Source organism: Carassius auratus, chromosome 12, assembly GCF_003368295.1.
Source record: "Carassius auratus strain Wakin chromosome 12, ASM336829v1, whole genome shotgun sequence".
NCBI lineage: Eukaryota > Metazoa > Chordata > Actinopteri > Cypriniformes > Cyprinidae > Carassius > Carassius auratus.
This window is the reverse complement of record NC_039254.1, coordinates 5,565,598-5,591,410: the sequence shown is the minus strand read 5'-3', so window position 1 is coordinate 5,591,410 and position 25,813 is coordinate 5,565,598. Positions and strand designations below refer to the sequence as shown.

General features: G+C 38.0%; 1 protein-coding gene across 5 annotated transcripts in view; it reads right to left on the bottom strand.

The window, feature by feature from the left end:
- The window catches only part of dnmbp (dynamin binding protein), a 56,336-nt gene that overhangs the window by 9,505 nt on the left and 21,018 nt on the right, over positions 1-25,813 (bottom strand). For 4 of the 5 annotated variants that reach the window (XM_026276528.1, XM_026276526.1, XM_026276529.1 and 1 more), the window contains exons 5-7: positions 1,767-1,963; positions 1,580-1,679; positions 1,336-1,483 (exon numbers count right to left, since the gene is read on the bottom strand). In XM_026276528.1, the coding sequence (XP_026132313.1) occupies positions 1,336-1,483; positions 1,580-1,679; positions 1,767-1,963 (445 nt within the window). Of the gene's footprint in view, positions 1-1,335; positions 1,484-1,579; positions 1,680-1,766; positions 1,964-19,044; positions 20,928-25,813 lie in introns of those variants that run through there. The other variant, XM_026276530.1, reaches the window with a different exon arrangement.

Below are 25,813 nucleotides of genomic sequence, written 5' to 3'. Positions count from 1 at the left end.
TAAAACTAAGCCGTAGACTTGGCAAAGTGCACATTCATTCTGCAAATGTCTCAATACTCAGGACAAATGTTCCCACTCCCTACTAGAAAAACATTTCTGGGACTTCTGGGAAAATATGCTGAATATTTCCTTGTATTCTTTGCTTGATCTGGTAAAGCACTAAAGCAAATATCAAGAACAAACTAAATTCTGTACTAACAGGAAGTGACTTCGCTTAAAAGATGTAGATGGCAGTATAAATGTTTATAATAAGAAACTAGTCAAGAAATGTGGTTGCCACAGGCAAACTGTGTTTAAGGTCAAATAAAGCCTAAAGATACAACACGCCGGAAACGTGCGCAGAAACAGTGAAACTAACAAAGTGGTGAAACTAGGTGAGGTGCATTCCTCTCCCGCCATGCATTACTAATCCACAATAACAAAGATCTAAAAACCGAAAGACATAAAGCTTCACTGTTATGCAAATGACTCTCATTGAAAAGTTCAGGGTTGGAAAGATTTTTCAATGTTTTTAAAAGAAGTTTCTTATGCTGAACAAGGCTGTACTTATTTGATCATAAACTCTAAAAATTGATCCCTCTGATGGCAAAGCTGAATTTTCAGCAGCCATTATTCCAGTCTTTAGTGTCACATGAACCTTCATAAATAATTCTCATATGCTGATTTGGGGCTCAATCATATTTATTATTATTATTCATGATGAAAAGAGTCGTGCTGTTAACCATAATATATATTTTTCAGAATCCTTTGATCAGCAAAACGTAAAAAATATAGCATTTATGTGAAGCAGTTATTTTTTTGCAACAGCAATATCAAACTGACCCTTAACTTTGAAAAATATTGTACTTTTACACAAAATAGTGAACATCCCATGTGGCACCTGGCATTTATGAGGTTAAAGTATAATATCATAAATAAAACTTCAGAACCAGATAAAGAGAAGGGCAATGATGTTTCCTGTTTTGGAATGCCACATGTCTTTAGTCATCCTGTGTCTAATTAGATGAGTCAAAGTACAAGTAAAAAAATAATAATAGACTGGTTCCTCTAGAACCAGCACACCCTGCGGCATTGTTTCTGTTGATGATGTACTACTATGATATTCTGTCTACACCACATGACAGACAATCCCAGATACCATTAAAACTGACAGATCACGTGTAGCGTTAAACAGCGCGCAATTAGTGTCCCATTTAACTTCTTCTCATACAGTTACACACTGTTAAACATCAAGACTGGCATGCTTAACTGGATCTGGACATGCGTTGGTAGTGGTAACCACACCATGCAATGAGCCGAAGGTGTCTGATTCGTGGAAAACACAGGGAAAATTACCTGAGCTTCTCTAGACATTCCAATACGTGCTTCTGGATGATCTCATCCTTTTCATAGGTCTCCAGTAAAGAGATGGCGTCGTCATGATTTTGGCAATAGATCTTGTAAACCTCCTCCAATTCACCTTTGTAGTCCAGGAAAACTTGCCCTGGATGAATAAAAATGAATATGGTAAAACAGAAATATAAATACTGATCTGAATCTATAATGTGAGTTCAGGGATTTTTTTTTTTTTTGCTCTAACCTATTGAGTCAGTATCCTGGAGGGTCTTGTAGAGTCGACGGGAAAGGTCAATTACAGAGTTGATGTTTCCAAAGAGACCATCAAAATCAATACTCTGGACCTATAGGACATGTGGATATTTAAGATGACGGTTTGAATGGTTCTTATTACATAAATACATAATTCAGGCTTGTTGAAGGTTTCTTGCCTGTATCTTCTGCAGAGGGTGAATGATCTCCTTCACACACATCTGAAGATCCTTGATGTAGTCGTGTTCTGTCTGCAGAAGCTCCTCGATGACCTTTGACCTTTTCTCCAGCATCCTTTGTTCGGGGTCTTCAGTGGTGGTCGATGACGCCGGGGATGATTCTAGAGACTTAGGCTGGGACGCGAGCAGGGTCATCTCTAATGAGAGACAATGGAAAAGTGCGCTCGTCAACCACAAACAACTTACAACACTGACATGATAACTATTGTTTTGGATAAAACACGGTGTGAAACACAACATTAGCATAATAAGAAGCTGTTTACTGATATAGAAAACAACTTCGCGGCTGCCGCAGTCAAACAGATTTCAGCAAAACAGTTACGTACTACTGGGTGAAAACTGGCAAATAATTATTCATAAACCCGGCAGTTTTAAAATGTGTCCATCGCACTTTTCAGATCATTCCTTTACCTCCAGATAAAACCACAGAACGACAGTTATAATAATTGACATATACAGAATGATAGATAGTTAGGTAGAATGATGGACAGAATGACATATGACAGTGCAAGAGATATACAGACAGATCGAATGATACACAGAATGATAGAGAGAGACAGACAAAGAATGAAAGATATAGACAGAAAGAACAATATACAGAGCAAGAAAAAAGAATGAATGAAATAAAGAAAGAAAAAAACAAACAACGGATGGATGGATGGATGGATGGATGAACAAACAAACAAAAGAGACAGACAGATGGATAGACAGATAAATAAAGAAAAAATGATACATAAACAGACAAACTGACAGAACATATGACAAAACAACCAAATAAACTCACGATAGAATAAATGAACAAATGACAGATAGAATGAACAAACTAATGAACAACAGAACTAATGAATGAACAAACAAAATACACACAGACAGAAGGAACAACAGAAAAAGAGAACAACAGACAGATAGATAGATTCTATCATTCTAACAACAGAAAAATAGAATGGTAGAATGATAGAACGAATGAACAAGTGAACAAAAGACGGATGGATGGATGGAAAGATCCCACCATTAGACCTTGATCCTGCCAGGACAGACATAATAAAAGATTTCACACCAGTCTGAATGGATTATGCTCATTTATTAAACATGAGGAAGAACAGGGATAACATGAAGTAAGCTGCCAGTTAGAATGGGAAAGAGAAGGCAGTTTGCCCTGCGTGTGGTCACTGGCTGTCCAGAGGATGTATTGGTTGGGAGTTTAGTCTGACTGCTCTTTGATCTCTTCGGTCAGAACTGGCACTCAGATGGGTCTGGAGCAGGAGAGTGTGTGTGTGTGTGTGTGGGGGGGGGGTGATCTGCTCTCACACATGGGTGCCTCCCCACAATGCTGCCTTAAAACCACTGATGGTGCTTCATGGATGTGCAAAAGACTGTCAACGCACACAGTGAGACATGGACCCTCTCAGGAGGCAGGGGAAGGCATCTGGGATGAGACTGGGATTTGAACAAGACCTTTAATGCTTTTATAGAAAGGCCATCAAGTTTCAAATTAAAGGAAAGATGCAAAGATATTGGTACATATGTAAGTGTATACTGTATAATCGTCATGCCTATCTGTGTGTGTGGGAGTTTCAGAGTTTCAGTTTTGTGTTAGTCAAAATGGGAACAAGAGATTCATTTAGCTTGTTTCTGGCTTAAGACGTCTTAGCCATCTGATGTGGTGACTCGCACTGACGTCATGCTATAATAAATCTTTAATGTTGCCGAATCAGTAAAGACTGATAAGAGATTTGAATGCAACTCAAAAGGCCTTGTAATTCTATTGCACATTTGACCTCTGAAATGTTACAGCAAAACAGAAACTGTTCATAAATGAAATCTTAAGAGCCTCTGTTCTGAGAGACAGGGCAACTGTGTATTAATGCTTGAGTAATAATGTATTAAGTAATAATGTTGATATAATGAAAGCAATCATGCACAATACAACCATTAAACAATTATAATTAATTAACTAAATAAAATCAATAAATAACTACTACTAATAATATTAATTTTGGCATCCAATCTATAGCTTTAGGCTTCTGTATGGTCAAACCTGTTGGCGAAAAGTAAGAAGACAAAAGGTCATTTATAGCTACCCTCTAATTTAGTTCTAAGTCTTTGTACACAGCCCATTAATGTGTGGACCATACTAATGAAAGATTAAATAAAGTTTGGTCTGTGCAGCATCATTCATCCATGTACTAACTGTTCTACTTCACATACAGTACACAGTACATGAAAACACATTACCATTATAACACAATCTGTTGTGACCTACATCTAGTTAACAGGCCTAGAGTATTCATTGTTCTGAACAAGATAATCTTCAAAGAGCAAGTTCTCTCAAAATACATCCATTCATTCACACGGTCTCAAGAGTTTTCGGCTCATCCATGAAACTTAACTGTGAGCTCAGTCTAAAACAAAAGCGCTTCAATAAAAGACTCAATTTCAAAACTGAATCTCAGAATCAGGTATCAAAAAACAATCATGCATAACTATTATGAATATTGGGGATTTATAGTGGTAATGACCCTACAAGACCAGGGAAAGAGCATTGTTTCAAGTTTTTTCTCCAAAGTTGGCATGGCTTGTAACTCAAGAAGAATTAAAGATATCTTAATGCCCTTTTATATATTGGCTCTCCACAAACTTTCCTTTAGGCATATTTATTTTAAGGCCCTATATTATTTAGTTTGTGAGTTACTGGAATTTCAGGGTTAAATCATTAAATTGTGCACATTTTTAGTGATCAAAACCCAAATGTGGGTCACTTTGCAAAAGTGTAATGTAAAATTTTTCCCGAAATTTGAGCCGGGAAATTTTCTGAAACTTGGTTTATCTGATATGGTTGATTCTTTGTCATACTGAAAAATGTGTATTAGTCAGTTAAACTAAATTTACTCAGACCTCTTTAATGCGTATGGTTCATGGTTCCATATAAATAAAACCAAAGCTCAAGATGAATCAGGTCTGTGGGTGTTTGGTGATTTACGAGGAAAGGTTAAATGTGCGAAGGTAAAAATGTCTGTAAATGTGTGAAACAGGGAGTAGGGAGAGAAACCAAAACCGAAACAGACAGCAGAAAATTTGACTGAGCACGGGACTGGAGTAGTGTTAATTTCATCACCTATTTTTTATTAGGGGCCAAGCACCGAAGGTGCGAAGGCACCTATTGTGTTTGTTGGCGTTATTAGGGGCCAAGCACCGAAGGTGCGTAGGCACCTATTGTAATCGTTGGCGTTATTATTATTCTGCTTCTTCTTCTTCTTCTTCTTCTTCTTCTTCCGCCGCAAGTCTATGGCAGCCCATAGAACCGATTGCGGGAAAGTTGTATAATTTGGCACACTGATAGAGGACAGTCCCAACATTAACTATAGCTAATTTGAAGTCTCTAACTCCTACTCTCTAGCGCCACCACTTGTCCAAACTTTCAATGTTTGTATGCTAATAACTTTTGAACCGTAAGCCAGAAAATGGAAATTCTTTTTTCCTCTGAATCCTTGGCTCATGCCAAGTCGAATGAACCTCAAAATTCAAAAATCGCAAGGTTTAGTTTTTTCGCTATTTTCAATTTTTCGAAAAACCTACTTTTTCGAACTTGTGCTAGACGGTTAGTCCGATTGCCACGAAAATTGGCTCAGATCATCTTCAGACCATGCTGGCAAAAAGTTATGGAATTCAAGTTGATTCGTCCAACCATTGTCGAATGACACGTAAACTAATTTGACGAAAAGCACGCAAAAATGCACTTGAGGCTATATCTCAGCAACGGTTTGGCATATTGAGACCAAACTTGGTGTGTGTTATAATAAGCATGACCTGAGACTACCTGCAGTGTTTCGACACAGCGCCACCTAGTGGTCAGGAGATATGAAAAATGCATATTTTGGCTTATATCTTCTGAATGGTTTGGCCAAAAATCACACAACTGGTCTCTTTAGATTCAGTGAGTCATGTCGAGTCGTATGATATGCAAATTTCCCGTGTCAGCCATTTTAGGCGTCGGCCATTTTGAATTATGTTTTAAAATGCTGTATTTTTTCAACGCAGCATCGTATCGTTTCGCAAATAATTACAAAAATATTCGGCTCCATGCCCTGAATGTACTCAAAAAGCTTGGTGGCAGCGCCACCTTGTGGTCAAGAGTTATAATGAATTATCACAAAAATGCTAATAACTTTTGAGTAAATTAGACAATTGAAATGCAAATGGTCTCCCCGTATTCTTTGGGTCATGCCGAGAACATAGATACCAATTATGCCAAAATTGGCCATACTTCCTGTCCGCCATTTTGATTAATGTTGAAAACCTACTTTTTCGAACTCCTCCTAGACCGTTAGTCCGATTTTCACCAAATTTGACGTGAATCATCTTCAGACCATGCTGGCAAAAAGTTATGGATTTTGTGTCGATATACAAAACGGTTCTGATTTAGCGCATCAACGAATTTGCTGGAAGGGTGCCAAAATGCATTTGAGGCTGTATCTCTGCAACGCTTTGACATTTTTGCACCAAACTTTGTATGTGTCATCGCCACCTGACACTGACCATGCCACATAAATTTGGTAACAGCGCCACCTATTGGTCAAGAGTAATGAACCATTCATTAACTATGAATAATTACACTTATAAAAATGCTAGTAACTTTTTAATGCATTAGCCTATTGTAATGAAACTGGCCTCAAAATATTCCCTGGCTTATGCCGACAACATAGATACCATATATGCCAGAGTAAGCCGAATTTCCTGTCCGCCATTTTGATTTATGTTGAAAACCTACTTTTTCGAACTCCTCATCAACCGTTAGTCCGATTTTCACCAAAATTGACTCAGATGATCTGTAGACTGTACTGACAAAATGTTATGGATTTTGTATCGATAGACAAAACCGTTTTCGCATACCACAGCGACGAATTTGAGGCACAATGCCAAAATGACACTTGAGGCTGTATCTCTGCAATGCTTTGGCATATTGACACCAAACTTTGTTTGTGTCATTGAAAAGTCACACAGAGTACACCAAATTGACTTGATAACAGCACCACCTATTGGTCAATTTTGATAAGCCAGTAAATCATGCTACTAGAGGTTGTATTTATGATTTTTTTAGCCATTTCAATTACAATCATCCTAAAATTGCTGTTATTGCTCATTAATGCATTTGGTGTGATGCTCCATGCCATGCTTAGCTCCTACATTTGCCGTTGGAGTGCTTGGCCCCGTAATTGCTGCTTGCAGCTATATTTATTATTCTTCTTCTTCCGCCGCAAGTCTATGGCAGCCCATAGAACCGATTGCGGGAAAGTTGTATAATTTGGCCTACTGATAGAGGACAGTCCCAACATTAACTATAGCAAATTTGAAGTCTCTATCTCCTACTCTCTAGCGCCACCACTTGTCCAAACTTTTAATGTTTGTATGCTAATAACTTTTGAACCGTAAGCCAGAAAATGGAAATTCTTTTTTCCTCTGAATCCTTGGCTCATGCCAAGTCGAATGAACCCCAAAATTCAAAAATCGCAAGGTTTAGTTTTTTCGCTATTTTCAATTATTCGAAAAACTTACTTTTTCGAACTCGTCCTAGACGGTTAGTCCGATTGCCACGAAAATTGGCTCAGATCATCTTCAGACCATGCTGGCAAAAAGTTATGGAATTCAAGTTGATTCGTCCAACTGTTGTCGAATGACATGTAAACAAATTTGACGAAAAGCACGCAAACATGCACGTGAGGCTATATCCCGGCAACGGTTTGTCATATTGAGACCAAACTTGGCGTGTGTTATAACAAGCATGAACTGAGACTACCTGCAGTGTTTCGACACAGCGCCACCTAGTGGTCAGGAGATATGGAAAATGCATATTTTGGCTTATAACTACTGAATGGTTTGGCCAAAAATCACACAACTGGTCTCTTTAGATTCAGTGAGTCATGTCGAGTCAAATGATATCCAATTTTCCTGTGTCGGCCATTTTAGGCGTCGGCCATTTTGAATTATGATTTAAAATGCTGTATTTTTTGAACGCAGCATCGTATCGTTTCGCAAATAATTACAAAAATATTCGGCTCCATGCCCTGAAGGTACTCAAAAAGTTTGGTGGCAGCGCCACCTTGTGGCCAATAGTTATAATGAAATATCACATAAATGCTAATAACTTTTGAATTAATTAGTCTATTAAAATTAAAATGGTCTCGCTATATTCTGTGGGTCATGCCGAGAGCATTGATACCAATTATGTGAAAATTGGCCATACTTCCTGTCCGCCATTTTGCTTAATGTTGAAAACCTACTTTTTCGAACTCCTCCTAGACCGTTAGTCCAATTTTCACCAAATTTGACGTGAATCATCTTCAGACCATGCTGGCAAAAAGTTATGGATTTCGTGTTGATATACGAAACAGTTCTCATTTAGCGCATCAACGAATTTGCTGGAAGGGTGCCAAAATGCATTTGAGGCTGTATCTCTGCAACGCTTTGACATATTTGCACCAAATTTTGTATGTGTCATCGCCACCTCACACTGACCATGCCACAGAAATTTGGTGACAGCGCCACCTATTGGTCAAGAGTAATAAACCATTCATTAACCATGAATAATTACACTTGTAAAAATGCTAATAACTTTTTATTGCATTAGCCCATTCGAATGGAACTGGGCTCAAAATATTCCCTGGTTTATGCCGATAACATAGATACCAAATATACCATAGTAAGCTGAACTTCCGGTCCGCCATTTTGATTTATGTTGAAAACCTACTTTGTCGAACTCCTCATCAACCGTAGGTCCGATTTTCACCAAATTCGAATCAAATGATCTTCAGACTATGCTGACTCAAAGTTATGGCTTTTGAGTCGATAGACAAAACCGTTTTCGCATACCACATCGACGAATTTGAGGCACAATGAGAAAATGACACTTGAGGCTGTATCCCTGGAATGCTTTGGCATATTGACACCAAACTTTGTGTGTGTCATTGAAAAGTCACACAGAGTACACCAAATTGATTTTATAACAGTGCCACCTATTGGTCAAGCTTGATAAGCCAAGTAATCATGCTACTAGAGGTGGTATTATGATTTTTTTTTGCCATTTCAATTACAATAATTCCAAAATTGCTGTTATTGCTCATTAATGAATTTGGTGTGATGCTTCATGCGATGCTTAGCTCCTACATTTGCCGTTGGAGTGCTTGGCCCCGTAATTGCTGCTTGCAGCTATATTTATTATTATTATTCTTCTTCTTCCACCCCAAGTCTATGGTAGCCCATAGAACCGATTGCGGGAAAGTTGTATAATTTGGCACACTAATAGAGGACTGTCTGAACATTAACCGTAGCAAATTTGAAGTCTCTAACTCAAACTCTCTAGCGCCACCAATTGTCTAAACTTTCAAAAACTTGATGCTTATAACTCTTGAACCGTAAGCCACAAAATGAAAATTCTTTTTTCCTGTGATTCCTTGGCTCATGCCGAGTCGAATGGACACCGAAATTCAAAAATCTCAAGGCTTAGTTTTTTCGCTATCGTCAATTGTTCGTAAAACCTACTTTTTCGAACTCGTCCTAGGCCGTTGCACCGATTGTCACGAAAATTGAATCAGATAATCTTCAGACCATGCTGGCAAAAAGTTATGGAATTCAAGTTGATTTCTCAAACCGTTTCCGAATAGCTCATGAACGAATTCTTCGAAAAGCACGCAAACATGAACGTGAGGCTATATCTCCGCAACGGTTTGGTCTATTGAGACCAATCTTGGTGGGTCTTATAACAACCATTCCCTGGGACTACCTGCAGTGTTTCGGCGCTGTGCCCCCTAGTGGTCAGGAGATATGAAAAATGCATGTTTTTGCTCATAACTTCTGAACGGTTTTGCCAAAAATCACAAAAGTGGTGTCTTTAGATTCAGTGCATCACTCCGAGTCGAATGATACCGAATTTTCCCAATTCGGCCATTTTGGGCGTCGGCCATTTTGGATTTAGTTGTAAATTGCTGTATCTTAAGAATGAAGTTCCGTATCGTTTCGCAAATAATTACAAAAATGTCCGGCTCCATGCCCTGAATGTACACAAAAAAATTGGGGGCAGCGCCACCTTGTGGTCAATAGTTATAACGATTTTTTCGAAAAATGCTAATAACTTTTGCATACATTAGCCTATTGTAACAAAGCTGATGTTGATAGATTCCTTGCGTCATGCCGAGAACACCGATACCCCATTTGTCAATTTTGGCAAAATTTCCTGTCCGCCATTTTGATTCATGTTGAAAACCTACTTTTTCGAACTCCTCCTAGACCGTTGCTCAGATTTTCACCAAATTTGATTTGGATCATCTTCAGACCATGCTGGCAAAAAGTTATGGAATTTGTGTCGATACACGTAACCGTTTTCAATTAGCGTACCAACGAATTTGCTGGAAAGATGCCAAACTGCATCTGAGGCTGTATCTCTGCAAAGGTTGGAGATATTTACACAAAACTTAATATGTGACATTGTCACATCACATTGACCACGCCACATCATTTTGGTCACAGCGCCACCTATTGGTCAAGAGTAATAAACCAATCAATAACCGCTAATTATTACATTTCCAATAATGCTAATAACTTTTGATTGCATTAGCCTATTATCATGAAACATGTCTCAAAATGTTCCTTGGGACATGCCGACAACATACATACCAATTATGTCATATTAAGCAAAACTTCCTGTCCGCCATTTTGATTCATGTTGAAAACCTTTTTTTTTAAACTCATCCTCAACCGTTTGTCTGATTTTCACCAAAATTGAATCAGATCATCTTCAGACCGTGCTGACAAAAAGTTATGGATTTCGTGTCAATAGACGAAACCGTTTTTGTACAGCGCTGCTTCAGATGTCAGGCATCTTCACAAAATGAGTCTGAGGCTATATCTCTGCAAAGCCCATTAGTGGTCTTCCAGTGACATCTAGTGGTCGTAAATGCAATTTATCATACAACACTGTCTCTTTAACCTTTATAACTGTTATATGTTGTCTTAATTTCATTCCAAAGAAGCATACACAATTTATTTATAATTTCACAGTCTAGATAATAGTACTGCACTGATTTTAAATAACCTAGATATGGGTGACAGTAAAAGAATAGAACAGAATTACAGACACACACAAACATGAAATGTTTAAACTAGTATATTAATACTCAATAAGCATGCTTAAACCCACACACAGATGCACACATTTTGTTATATATATAGATAATTAAAATAAATGATGGGTGATAAAACCTATTGCAAGTCTTCTGTTTTTATGGGCTTCTATGTCATTTTTCAGGTTTCATTGCAATCATAATCTGGCATAATTATAAACATTAGATATATCTGTATGAATAAATTGGTAAACTTTGACTCAATGTGATCTGAAATGCTTGAACAGTAATAATAAATAATAGTAATATACATTTTTTCTAGATGAATCCCTCAACAAGCCCATAAACTGTAATGTTTTAGTCTTTAGTGAGCTCATTAGTGGTCTTCCGGTGACATCTAGTGGTTATAATTGCAATTTTTTATTCAACACTGGGTTTTGAAGCTTTATAAATATTACAGTGTTCTTTTTTACCTAATCTCTGTTAAATTTTGCATGATTGTTTAGAAAAAATACAGATCTAATGCATGTGTGATTATATTACCCCTTTTTTTTTGCAGTTTAATGCCATTCACAACAGAAATCTTTTGTTTTTTAGGCCTGTTTAAATGTTATCTAACCAAAGGACAAAATACAACATATTTTTTCAAAGTTATTGATCTAGAGAGTCCTGAGAATATTACTGCAGTGGTTTGATCAAGACTGAACAAAAAACCAGGTGACCCAAAACATTCAAATTCGTGGACCAATTTTATGAAAAAGGCTATAACTTGGGAACAAAATGAGATATCTTCACCAAACTCAGAACTCATATGCATAAACAAAAACTTTAGTAAAATTATTTTTTTTTCCATATCTGCCACTTGGTGGCACTACAGGATGAAAAAAAACCTAAAATGGCTATAACTAAGCAACTGCTGATCCAATCAACTTGAAAATTGGTATGGCCCAATGTGGCATAAGTGCTCTATGAGGAATTTCACTTATCTTAAAAAACATGGCCGCCATTGGCCAAACAACTTTAAGCACCTATTTGACAAGGTTAATAGAAGTCGATCGGAACGAAACTCGGTGGGCATGTTCGACTCATTGCCCTAAAGGTCTGTAAGTATTTTGAAAGAAATTGCCCACAACATTGTCACCTCCCACAGAACACAACAAAGCAATTTGATTACAGAGCCAACTATTTTCCAAAAATGATAATGCATCATTTTACTGGAGTTTTACTGGCTGTTTCAATTACACTCTTCCAATAATTGCTTTTCTTACTCGTTGCATTTGGTCTGATGCTCCATGCCATGCTTAGCTCCTCGCTGTGGAACTTTTATTAACGATTTTCAGCCATTTCAATTACAATCATGCAATTATTAATTTCTTTATTCATTGTTGCATTTGGTCTGATGCTACATATGCTTAGCTCCTGATGTTGCCGCTGGAATGCTTGGCCCCGTGATTGCTGCTTGCAGCTATATTTTAGTCTTAGTCTTGTTCCAAATGTCCTTGTTAGTTTTAGTCACATTTAGTCATTCACAAATCTTTTTTTTTAGTCAAGTTTTAGTCGACTAAAAGTCTTTTCATTTTAGTCTAGTTTTAGTAAGAAAAAAAGTTTTTTTTTAAATATCACTATTACTGATAAACATTTCAGTAAAAAAATGTTTCACATATCTCAAGCATTGGTTAAATGTCAATTGCCTGACAAAATACACTTGTTGAATGATTTTTGTTGAACGCAAATGTTAAACGTGTCTGGTTTAGAAAATTTCAGATTTAGTAGACACATTCACAAATGATTGACCTGATCACATCTTTTTTACTTTATTGATACTGCTTTTAATCGTAATGCAAAGGCCGGTCATCGGGACATTTTTAGAGTGGCGTGTGGATGAATTCTTTCTATGCACACACTATTTTATTTCTTGATAACAGACCGCTGCTAACTATAATGCACAAATATCGAGCCTCTTCCTTCGACCTAGCATGTGGTCATTGCTCGTCACTCATGTTCGCTTTGGGTGTTGTGAGTTCAGCAGTTTGAGTCCTGTAACATGAGCAACAGCGAAAAGCCGCAAACTCTTTCTGAATATTTTAAAGGCATAACAGCTGATGAAAAAGCAGAGATGATTGCAGACGAAAATGAAGATAGATTTTATTTTGTCATTTGTCATCTTCTCTTCTTAGTCATGGAAAAAAAGGTCGAACATATTTCGTCTCGTCTCGTCTGACGAAATTAACACTAGACTGGAGCGTGCTGCACTAGAACGGTTTAATTTCAAGACCGTGTGTTCCTGTGCTCATAGGCTTCTGTATGTGTGTTATGGTCTGGTGAATGGCAGAGAGGGTAATCTCGACTAAGCACACAAGCATACACAAAGACTTCTCTTTCTGTCTCTGTGGACATAATTGATTGTGACATTATGTTTGGTCTGCATCCAGGGTTGTGCTCCAGCCAATGTGTTCTATGTGTTGCTTACATAGTTCCCACAATAGCAAACCCAAGGACGGCCAAAAAAGTCATGAAAACACTGTACCCCAAACAATTCAGAACTAATTTCCCTAACATAAATTACTTTTTAAACACACATAAAAAAATGGTGCACAGTGTGACAAAATTGTGACAAGATTATTAACCTTGTGACAAGATTATTTAAAGCCTTCATTAAATTTTATAAATATCTTGTTAAAAAGTTTGGAGGCACTTCAATTATTTGAAAAGAAGTTAATCATATTCAGCAAGAATGTGTTAAATTGATGAAATAAACTGATGATATAATGCTTGTACAAGACTTTTAATTCAATAGCAATACAGTAAGAAATATTTTTCTGACATATGATACGGCAAATAATACAGTGGTAGCCACAATTATTAGAACGCTAGTATTTTCACGCTAGTAAGCTAAAAAAGTGGTTTTAAGTCAGCTATTGCTATCTTTTGCTGTAGCGTGTCAGTAGGAAATATCAGTTTACATTTCCAAACATTCATTTTGCCATTAATTGTCATAATCCAGTGAGATTGTTTGCACAAGGAGTCTTACAACAGCCAGTGCTACACACAGAGATCTGTGTGCTCAATGTGCTCATGATGCTCTAGTCAAGAGGCGTAAAGCAGTGTACACCGCCACACAACACTTCCTCTCAAAAACACCTTAATCCATGAACCTGACACTGATTTGCATTTCATACCGAACAATTCAATTTATCTATGCAGAGAAGACTCTTCAGTCTTGTCCATGTCGGCGACTCAAGTAGCGCTAAAAGAAAGAACAGGGCCTCTAAGACGTCACCCACCTGTTCCTCCCCAAACTCCTCGTCTTCACTGCCACACACAAACACACACCAAAGGTCACAGGCGGTGCATTCCTCTAAAGCTGGGTAGAATCGCTCATTCCCACTGTATCAACAGGGAAGGCTCTCTCTAGAAGACACAAAATCCATTCTGTCCCTGCATTACCATCTGAATGCATAGGAACCTGGACCATTACAGACAACTGAGCAAGCACAGAGACAGTTACTCGTCCGCTAAAGCCTGGAGCTGGAGTTCTGAGGCCGTTACACACACTGCATTGACACTCTCATTTTGGGAGCTCTACTCCATGTTTTGGGAATGACTTGGGGCCTGGCCCCACATCACTGAGCCTGAATTCCATCAAGATCTTGAGGACCCCTCAATGCCAAGGCCTCTTTGCCTTTCAGCAGTCTTAATCTGTTTCTGCTTAAAGTGTGAGTTTTTGTTCAGGTGTAACAGGGAAGCAGGTGGGTGCCCATTTTATTTGATGTGCATCAAGGTCCAGTGAATTTCAAACATGGTAAGTGATACTTATTTATTTACTTATCTAAGGTGATGCTAATAAATAATAAAATAACTGATAAACTAATATTTTGTATACATTTTATTTCTACAAACACATATAAAAAACTATAAATAATATTTTAGAATATGATGTATTATTTCTATAATGAACAATACTATATAGATAATGACATTATAGAAGCATTTGCCATATATATATATATATATATATATATATATATATATATATATATATATATATATATATATATATATATATATATATATATGACTCTGAAAATGAAACTACTGCGCTGAGATGTTTTTTATCCCTTTTTCTAGTCTAAGGTCACATGAATTATCAGGCCAGTGTGTGAAGGGACAAAGTTCACATAAGACCGTCCATTAACCATGAATACTCTTCACAACTGTCATGAAAGTAAGTGTGGGAGCGAGACACACATTGTGTGTGAGTGAAATCTGCAAGCTGTTGCAAGCCACAAAAATCCAGTCCTTCAGACAGATTTATAGCACTAGTCAGAATTAAGAACGAAGTAAACACGGCTTGGAAAATGACAGTATGTCGCATTCAAATCTTGCAAAGCGTACACATTCTGCTGAAATCCTGCATATATACACGTGGAATTAATCAAAAAGCCATTTCAAATACAAGAACAGAAACGGGGCTAAAACTTCTTTACACATTATTAGCTACACCACACTATTGCAGTCTCATTCTGATGCAGAAATCTGCGTCACGGAAATCTGCGTTTTTTTGTTTTGCGGTGCAAAAGGCTGCGGGTTCACATTCCAGTGCTCTGTTGTACTCAGATGGCAGATTTGTGTGGGATGTGACACACCCGTAATAAACGTGAGCAACCATTCCATTTACCACTCCACATCCTCTCAGACGCATGCTTGTTTCAAAACATAACAACCTTACTTGGAAATTTAAATAAAGGGACATTGTTTGCATATAAGACTTTGTGAGTCCATGTCATTTAAAGTGGAATTCTATTGAAGAGATTTAGACTCTCAATCCATTACTGCAATGAAATTGACACTCAAAAAAATGATGTAAAAGTGTAAAAGATTAAATTAGCTATATATTGTGAAAACTAAAATAAAATAAAATAATTGTATTATAGTAAGCTTTACCAGTACTGTGAACAAAAATTAAAACAACTGCACTCTTCTAACTCTGGGTGTGTGGATTCTTAAACTTTCACTCTCAAAATAACAAAATGGATCGTACTCCTTTTCTTGTGTTTTGTTCATTTTTTCATATCGAGCAGCAGGCAATACAGTTTTCATATTCAGCTACTGTAACATTTCAGTCGTCTTATCTTTCTCAACACAATTAAGAACACCTGCATGCCCTTTGTGTAACCAGTCTAGACTCATCACATATAAAGTAATCAAAATCTCACCATTATTCTGGCTAATCTTGTTGGTATGCTTGAATATCAGGTTCACAAAACCACTTCTTCACACAAAACTCTTGATTCACAGAATCAGATAAGAACACGCTCATGACTCAATGTGTATACTGGTGTAGTGCAAGTCATTAAGTCTTATATAAACCCCTTAAAATGCTGAGATTAGCATTACAGAGATATGTCGTAATCTAAAGCATCCTAACACTCATTGTCTGTCATCAGGGGGCCTACTGGGACAAAACAAACCATTTAAGAACAAACAGGAAGACATAATATACGGCTCCACCAAAAGCCCTCCCTCTACATTTACACAAAGAAGAGCTTTACTACTATCATAGCTACTCATGCCCACTGTGTTGTGCCAGTCACGAAGGGTCTGTGTCAGAGTGCTGATAAACGTATTTTTATTTTATTAGTTTATTTGACAGGGACCGTGCACAGTTCAAGCCCTGTACCAGAGTTAGCTGTAAAGCTAATTTACATCTGTGGTCCCTGGGCAAGGAAGATAAAAAAAACAAAAAAACAATAATAATAAAAGAAAAAGAAAAAAAAAGAAAAAAAGAGTGAGTCGTTGGAAGAAAAATCACTCTCAACACGTGGGTAAAAATACAGTCTCAAGTTAAAAATGCAGTAAGTCAAGGGTAAAACCAATGGTGTGTGGCACTGAGAATTAATGTAGCATTTGTTTTTCAGTGTATGTGTAAGAACACCTGACCTACATTAATTAGATAATTCCCTCCTCAGCTTGTGACTTGAGGCTTTTGTCTGCCAAGCTGGCCATTGACTTAATGTTGTACAAATGTTGTGTGAGGGTTGGTTGAAGGTTTCTACCTAATCCCCTTCTAGCCCACTGGCATTGGCAGCTGCACAGGGATTACAAAGACCAGCAACAGCCAACTAAATAAATTAAGACACGCCAACACACACACACACACACACACTTATTTGTATATTATCAACAGTGTAAGATCATTAGGCTGGTGATCTTAGTACCAAATCACCTCTAAAATTTCTAGTAAACTTAATAGCTGAATAGAGAACCAAAAGTTGTTTTTTTTTATTACAAATTATAATTATTCATGTTAAAGTGAACAGAACATTTCTTCTTAAACTCTAATTATAAAAACTGTACTCTACTAATGAGTAACTTCTTAAACTCTACTAATAAGAATATAGCTCTACAGAAATTGCTTTTGGACAGCAACATTTACAAAATAAGAAAAAAGAGAATGTGAGCCAAAACAGAGGAACAGTTCTGTGAAGCTTGAAACAGATAACCTAATACTATGAGTCAGGCAGGGCCTCCTCTCCTCTTCATGGGGCCCAAAACTCAATAGTAAGAGGTCTTTGAAGGCTACATGTATTGGGGGGAGGGGGTTCTGGTACCAGGCACATGCTAGTCCCAGAGATTTGCACTGGAGTTTCTTTTCTTTTTCCTCCACACCGAGGTGCTGACTGGAGCACTAGGCTATATAGAGGATTACCTTGGGCTGAACTGACCACCTGCTCTGTGTCGGACATGACACAAGCCAGACGCATGTCCCACTGAGACACGTATGCCAAGCACCCACCACCAATCACTGACAACAATAACAATATCACCTCATGCATAAAAGCACTGATGAAGCAGCTATAGCAGAGGACCTTTCATTCTTGACTGTCAGTGAAACCTGAAGGAGTAGATAGTACAGATATAGACCTGGACTGAGTTTGTAAGGCCATAAGAATTTATGAATTAAACACTCATTTTATAATCTTCCCAGTCTACTGACATCCGCTTCGACCATTACCAATGCACATTATAACTTTAATTAACAAGCAATGCTATAGGACTATAAAGAGCGACCACGAAAACAGAAGTTTAAAAATGACTGCGCACTTGTTTCTCTGAGGCATAAAGTCTATAGAGTGACCCAAAAAAATCTGGAAAGTAATTTACATACAGAAGATGTATGAATGTCATTGCATTAAAAAACTAAATCACAAACATTTCTAAACATTTATTAATTTAGTAGAAGCATTAGTATCAACATTATGTTAGATATAGGTATGGAGGTAATTAAATTAACTATTTACAAGCTAAAATATATGAAAATATATTATGAAGAAAATATAAAAACATGAAAAAATACAAACACAGATATTGTATTAAAAATGGTTATGTATTGCACTTTCAAACAGATGAAGCTTAAATGTCTAAATGAGGCCAATTTAAAGTTCGTGGCAAAAGGAATTTTGAAATCCTGATCCAAAATAGTACTTCTAAAGCTTTTTTTTTTTTTTTTGTATTGTTGTTTTTGTTCTTTGTCTGAAGCTGGGGCATCATAAAATACTTAGTGGTTGTCAAACAAAAGAGAAAAAAAAAGTTTCAAAAGAGGAGGAATGGAGTGGAAGAAAGAAAGAAAGAGAGAAAGAAAGAAAGAAAGAAAGAAAGAAAGAAAGAAAGAAAGGCAAAAAAAAGAGGGGGACAAAAAAAACTAACAAAACCTGTTGGACAAGTTCTCCACTCCCTTTATGTTTCCAAGTTCACCTCTAAGAATGAAAAAAAAAAAAAGTGAAACACCACACTGCTCCACACTGACAGCTTCAATAGGCAGTCTCACAAACATGCATACCTATGCATTAAGATGCTGACAGCACAATCAGCACCTTTGCTGTTTCCTGAATTGATTGGGAGATGTCCTAAAGCAGAGCTCTAGGACAAGGTCAAAAGAGAGCTTTAACCTCAAGTGATATCCATATGGACATTTTTACCATCTATTGTTAGTCGACTCATTCCATTACATCAAAGAACACCCACAGCCACCCCAAAGTGTGTTTTGCCCCTCACAGATTTATCATCATAGTACTGGATGTGCTGCTGGTACTACTGTGCCTTACCTTGTTTCTTTTTCCTGTTGGTTGCAAACTCTGACTTCCTGAGAGAGCTGGGTGCTGTCTTCCTATAAAAGCTGTTCCTATCAAGTGAACCAACATAGGCAGGCTTCCTTGTCCGGCCTTGACTTTCCATATCCATTTTTCCTGAACCCGGGCAATCACAGTACTGGTCCTTGTGGTCATAACTGCGTTTAACAGAATCCTCATACGACCGTCTCTCCTTCAGTGTTTGCTTTTGATAAACATCCTTTTCCCATTCCTTCCAGTGTCTTCCACTGTTGTGGTCAGACTCTTGTCTCGGATCTAAGGAATTTGACCTTACATCTCTGTAACGCTCCCTGCTTTTCTGTTCATACTGATCACTCTCGCAACCCTTGTATTCATAGCAGTCTTTAACACCACTATCATAACGTTCATCTTTCCAGTAGTTTCGATCATCTTTTTCTCTGTAATCAAATTGATCACCCTCCCTGTACTGATAAGAGTCTCTTTCTTTAGGTTCAAAGCGATCCCTCTGCTCAGACTGGCTATTTTCTCTATAATCATATCGGTCTCTCTGTTTGAGGTCATAGTGGTTACCTTTCTTACGCTCGTACCATTCTTTATCATCTAGTTTAGAGGAGTTCTTTTCTCCTGTTTGTTTTATATGGCCACAACTGTCATCTTTCCTAAAGTCACTGCGAATCTTCTCCTTTTCTTTGTAGTCATAATATTCTCCCTTCCTTTCAAAATACCGGTCGTAGTCTCTTCGGTCGATTGAATCCCTGTCTCTATTCTGGTAGCTTACACCTCTCCTACGGTCTTCCGCACAGTAACTACGGTCATAGTGGTCCCTATTTCTGTCATCACTCTGGTCTTTCTCTTTACGATCATAGCGCTCATGCTGGTAATTGTCTCTGGAGTCATAGTGGTCTGCTTCTCTATACCTGTACCGGTCTTTTTTCCTGGAGTCGTAATGTTCTTGATGTTTACTGTCATAGTGCTTGTCTCTGCGGTCATACTTATCCAATTCTTTATGGTCATAGTAATCCCGACCTCTGCGGTCCCCATCTCTGTAATCATCAAGCTCTTTATCGTAGTAGTCCTGGCTGTCACCGTCAAAACCATATGCATACCGATCTCTGCGACTGTAAGGTTCTCGTTCCTCACAGTACTCATCTGATTCCCAAGAGTGGTACCGGGTCACATAGTCAGAACGTTCCTTACTTCTTGGGCTCTGTGCAAAGTCCCTGTGGTCAGAGTAATCCAGTTCTTCCTGATGCTGATAGAAACAGTGATTGCTGGTCCACTCCTGTGGCTTCCTCGGCTCCTGGAACACTGCTTCTGGGGACTGATAGAAGAACTGTTGTGGAGGGACCTCTCGGTAAGGGACCTTGTCCCAGTCCTCATATTCCCAGCATTGTTGACGGTACCCATTGGCTTCTCTGAGGTAGGCCTGTTGCTCCCAGTGTCCCGGTGCAGGTCTGAAGTCCTGAGGACACATGACTGACTGCTGCTGAAGTTGTTGCTGTTGTTGAAAATGCAGCATTTGTATGCATCTCTCCTTCTCCCAGCCCTCACTCACCAACTCTTCAACGCTCTTACCTCTCTTGGGAGGAGGCCTGTTGAAGTCCCAGGGCACTGGGGCAAACGGCATAGGGTGTCCTAAAACCACCTGTCCCTTCATAATGGCCGTGAGAGTTCACAAACAGGGCAAGCTTTGTTAGCTTCCCCAGATTTCACATTCCAGGTCTAGATGTAGAGGACTCCACCTGTCAGGCATGCTCAAACTCTCGGTCTCGCTCTAACTCTCTTTCTATGACGGCCGACTGAACAGGACTGTCTGGTTCAGACCTGAGAAACTCAATCTCTCTCTCTCTCTGTCTCTCTCTCCGCCTACCCAGCCAATAGGAGGAAGAGAGGGAAGGAGGTGGGGGAAGGAAGAAGCAACAACGGAGAGGAGGCAAAGGGGAGGCATTTAGGGTTAATCACTGAACCTAGTCACATGAATGGATTACAGGGAGGCAGTGATTGGCTGAAGTCTCTGTTTGCAGGAAAACACAGGCCGGACTTCACAAAAGAGGAGGGAACATTATCCTCTTTCATTTCACAAACTTCTCTGAGGTGTTTTTAAACTTGCCATTACTCATGAGTAAAGCTGTATATGCTTCTTGAAGGCTCTTTTTAGGCTGTTGTGCAACTAGAACAGGGATCTTGAAGCTGTACTATTTCACAGTTTCTGATTGTGTTTTTAGCAGGTGTATATGCTTACAAAAACAACCTGACATACTTAATTGTATCTGTTCTAACTTGCTATCATATGTTTCAGAGTAGCAAGGTTCTCATGGACACCATAATCTTCTACTTTCATGTTTCAACAATCTGACCTGGGAAAGTTGGACACAGGCCGATTATTTCAGAGAGCACTGTTCACGGTCGAGTGCCTGCACACTGCACAATAAACCATTGTTAAGGGCCGCCCCTGGTTTCACAGGCTAGGGCATCTTTTCATGCAAAGAAGAGAAAAAAAAGCTATTCATGCACTTCAGTATAGTGTATCAGTGTATCACGCCCCCCTACGAAAAAGACAAAACTTTAATTTCCTACAGCATCCAGTACTGAGAATATGTCAATGAATACAAATACTAGTAATGTGAAAATGTGGCAAAAAGAAAACAATTTTTATTTTTTTTTTTGCTACAGTTACTTAAGGTATTAAAATATAAAATATGTCTCCAGTTAAGGCTGAAAGGAAAGTGAGAATAAGAGATGTTGTGGGTCTGATGGCTTGTCGTCTATTCTTTATAAACTTTGGTATTTTTATAATCAGTGTTTAAGATCTCACATTTTTTCACATGGTGCAGACCGAAACTCTGTGCATGTTGTTTTTCACTTCACAGACAACATTCCTCTGGTGTAATGGGAGTTGTTTTACTTTGTTTACTCAAGTACAACCCTTTGAAATGGCACTAATCTCACATTCAAAGATGGTGCACCTGGTAACCTTCCATCAAAAACACATTTCATACATCTAAAATCTGCCAAATATAATCTGTTTTAGGTTCATAGAGAGGTATTTAGAAGATACAAAGTGCAACTGAAAAAAGTTCCCCAAGGAGTTTTAAACATCGCTCTGTAGTTAATGGCTCTTAACCTGACACTGGAAAAAAAAAAAAAAACTTATGAATCTCATTTAGGACATAGACAAACCTGTGGATCAAAAGCATTCAAGACAGGCACTGTCCCTCAATGAGTGCCTGTTTCATACATTTTGATTACTTGGAATCTATCAGAGAACACAACAGGACTCAAAAAGTAATTACAGCAACGAAGCATTCAGATGCATGCTCGAGACAGTGGTGAGGACACAAGTCTAACATGCCACTCTTCTCATCTCTGTTTTTAGAATAGCATTCCATCCAATCCCTCACAGCCTTTCCAGCAGGCGATGGGAACATACAGCTCTTAAAAGAGCCTTCTGTTAACCTGAATAGGCTTTCGTGCATGAGACAGACACAGAAAAGCTGGGAGCTGGAGATTAGATCCAGGACACAAATGAGCTCTTGATGCTTTTTATGAGCACCCAAACAGATCCCAATTAGAACAAGGGCTGTGGAAAAGGCAACAAAAGTTTAGAACGAGACACTAAATCATAAATACAGTCATAAATGAGCCTGTGAAAAAAACAAAATCACAACTCTATGTTTCCACAACATGACAAATAGAAAGAACTGTTCCCAGAAAGGAAATTATTTTTCTTTCTTTCTTTCTCTTTCTTTCTTTCTTTCTCTTTCTTTCTTTCTTTCCCAATTCAGTTTCAAATAACTTTTAATCCTATCTTACTCCAAAATCCAGTTTTGCTTTTTCTTCCATTCCAGAAGAGATGATGAAATAAGAAGCTCGTCTCCTCCCTTCAGCAGAAAACCGCTGTTCAGCGAGTACAACTCCATAGCTGATAGGCTCTTGACTGACTCCCTGCACTGTAATAATAAATAACCATTGTTTCTACCCTCCCTGTTAAGAAACACACCCTGTTATAATACATGTAAACACACACACACACACACACACACACATCTAGCTAAATGAATAAAGAGATACACACAAGGAACTGATGCTAAGGTTTAAAAAAAAAAAACAGGATAAAAAACAACCCACAGCAGCTACCCGAATTGCCAACCTTGACTTTCCCTTAAAAAGTGTGTGTAGTCACATGACCTCTGTCCAGTCAGTGGCATGGAAGTAGCATAGAGAGCAACAAAAGCAGTGTTATAATATGCTTTTTACATATTTCTAATGTGAAAATATAATTTTTACATTAAAACTGAAATTTGACTTTCATAAAACATTTACATTACAAGAAATATGTGAAATATTTCTATCAATTATTTTTTATCACAAAGAAATGCACTTTTCACTAGAAAAAATATCTCCCAGCTTTAATAGTTGAGAATAAAACTAAAGGATAAAAATAAATAAATTTTGTATTCAGGTCATATCGTCCAGCCCTAAATGAAAACCTCGGACTAATTTAATTAGCAGTCTACTGCGCAGTGTAAATACATTTTTATTAAAATCCACAAACAATATTTTGATTTGAAAATTTAGTTGTGTAGAGTAAGTGTAGCAAGAATGATTAATAGGAATAAAGAATTTTAAATGAATACTGACTCAACCACATACACAAACAGTGTTGCGCCGCTCCACTTCAGTTAGTCCAAGACATACAGGCGTCACAGAAAACAACTGATGTCCACCAAGACTTGGGCAGTGTTCCAAACCAAAGGCATGCATCACTATGCCTGATAATCACTCCTGGCGAGCCACTGATGCGGCTCCTTGCTTTAAAACTGACTCATTATCAAATCTAAAACCAGATCCAAGTTTCAAATGGAATTCCTTGTCCCTTAAACTTGAAAACAGATGGCTGTGACTAGCAAGCAGGTTACACTTATCAAGCAAGATGTGTACACAGCTGTGTGCAAACAGTGTATGTGACACACATAATGGTGTCACGAGCTGTGAACACAAAAACACAATAAAAAATATTATTAAAAATTCACTGTCTTGGCTCTGAAATAGTGTCAAATTACAAAATCAATGACATGAAAAGGGGAGAAAAAAAAATCATTTTAAAACTCTGTAATACCACAAACTAAGAAATACACAAACAACCCCTCTCTATCTCAGCTTAAGTCTTACCTTGTTCATGTGTGGTTCTGGTTCTAAAAACATGGCCAAAAAGTGCTGAGAGACGCATCACAGGCTGAACCAAAGAGCTCCAGAGTCTGGCTCTAAAACTACTGCTGCCCATGATCTCCAAAAAAAGCTTGATTACTACGGTAATAATGTCCACTACTATACCCTAAAAACAGGAGGAGAACTGAGACAGTGATTCTAGGAGTAAAGGGACATGCAGAGAGAAATATAAGGAAATGTACGTGAGAAAGAGAGCAAGAACACGGGTGCAAAGAGGCCATGTATTTCATATGTACATGGGAAAAGTGTAGCCAATAAAAGACCGGCATTCCACACAAGGGTAATAAACCCATGTTAAAGCAATTATAAGGTAATGTCATTTAAATGATAATTACGTACACATCAGACAATCTATAATTTTGGGCGAAACTGTTACTTCAGTATTTGTGGATGAAGCTTGCACAAACACAGCACTAAAATTTCCACCCTAAGACTGAGAGGCTGAGATCTGGCACAGAGGGATTACATGACGTTCTAATGTACTGTGAATCATGGCCACAATGCCACTCGTCAGACATTAACAAATGTTGTACAAAGACATGATACTCCAAAGCGCCACTGTCTACTGATTCTTTCCACTAGGAAAATCAAAGTAGTTTCTATCCTTTATGAAAAAGGTCCGCCTATCATGTGTTCAGTCCTTTGACTGGGTGTGTTCTATTCCCTGGTTAGGTGTGAAGGTCAAGCAGAGACCATTTATGAGAAACTGCTGAATATTACATAACATCGCTAAGAAAGCATTAGAAGAACAGAGGCTCATAAATCTTCATTTCGATTTTAATATTTTCGAGATGCCAATGCATATTGATTTAGATGACAGACTTCTTAGGAAATAAGTTATGTTGACACTGACAGACACGGTATGGAGAATATCAACATAAAAGTATCGACACACCCAGTACAGTGAACTTTGTCTCGGGTGATGTTTCAGTAGCATATCGAAAGCACTCATCGGGAACACCTCTAACATTCAAGATGTAATCTGACCTCAAAAGCAGATAGTGGCTAATTATTGTGGATATTGCACAAGCAAGAACGCTGAAATGCAAATACATATCCAGTTATTCAATTCAAAATGATGCATGGCTGAACACCACGAGCAGCTGACAGGTTGTTTCCTAGAAATGATGTTAGCTGCTTTTCTGTTTTGTCATAGAGTGTGACCTGCATAAAACAAATAGAAGTGGTTTATGTGGAAATACAAATCCTCAGGGAGGTTGAAGAATCCACTGACACGGTCTCACTTGCTGCCCCATTCCTGCTACTGTATATGAGTTTTACAGAATAGTCCAATACAGGTAAAACAGGTCAAATGTACACAGCTGCCATTCATTCAAAAGTGAGAAACATTTTTTTATGACGTATAATAATAGTAATAACACTAATACTACTAATAATACTTATACTACTACAACTACTACTAATAATAATTTATAATAATAATAATAATTATTATTACTATATTATTATTAAGTGTGGGTGTGTGACGTGACATACAGCCAAGTATGGTGACCCATACTCGGAATTCGTGCTC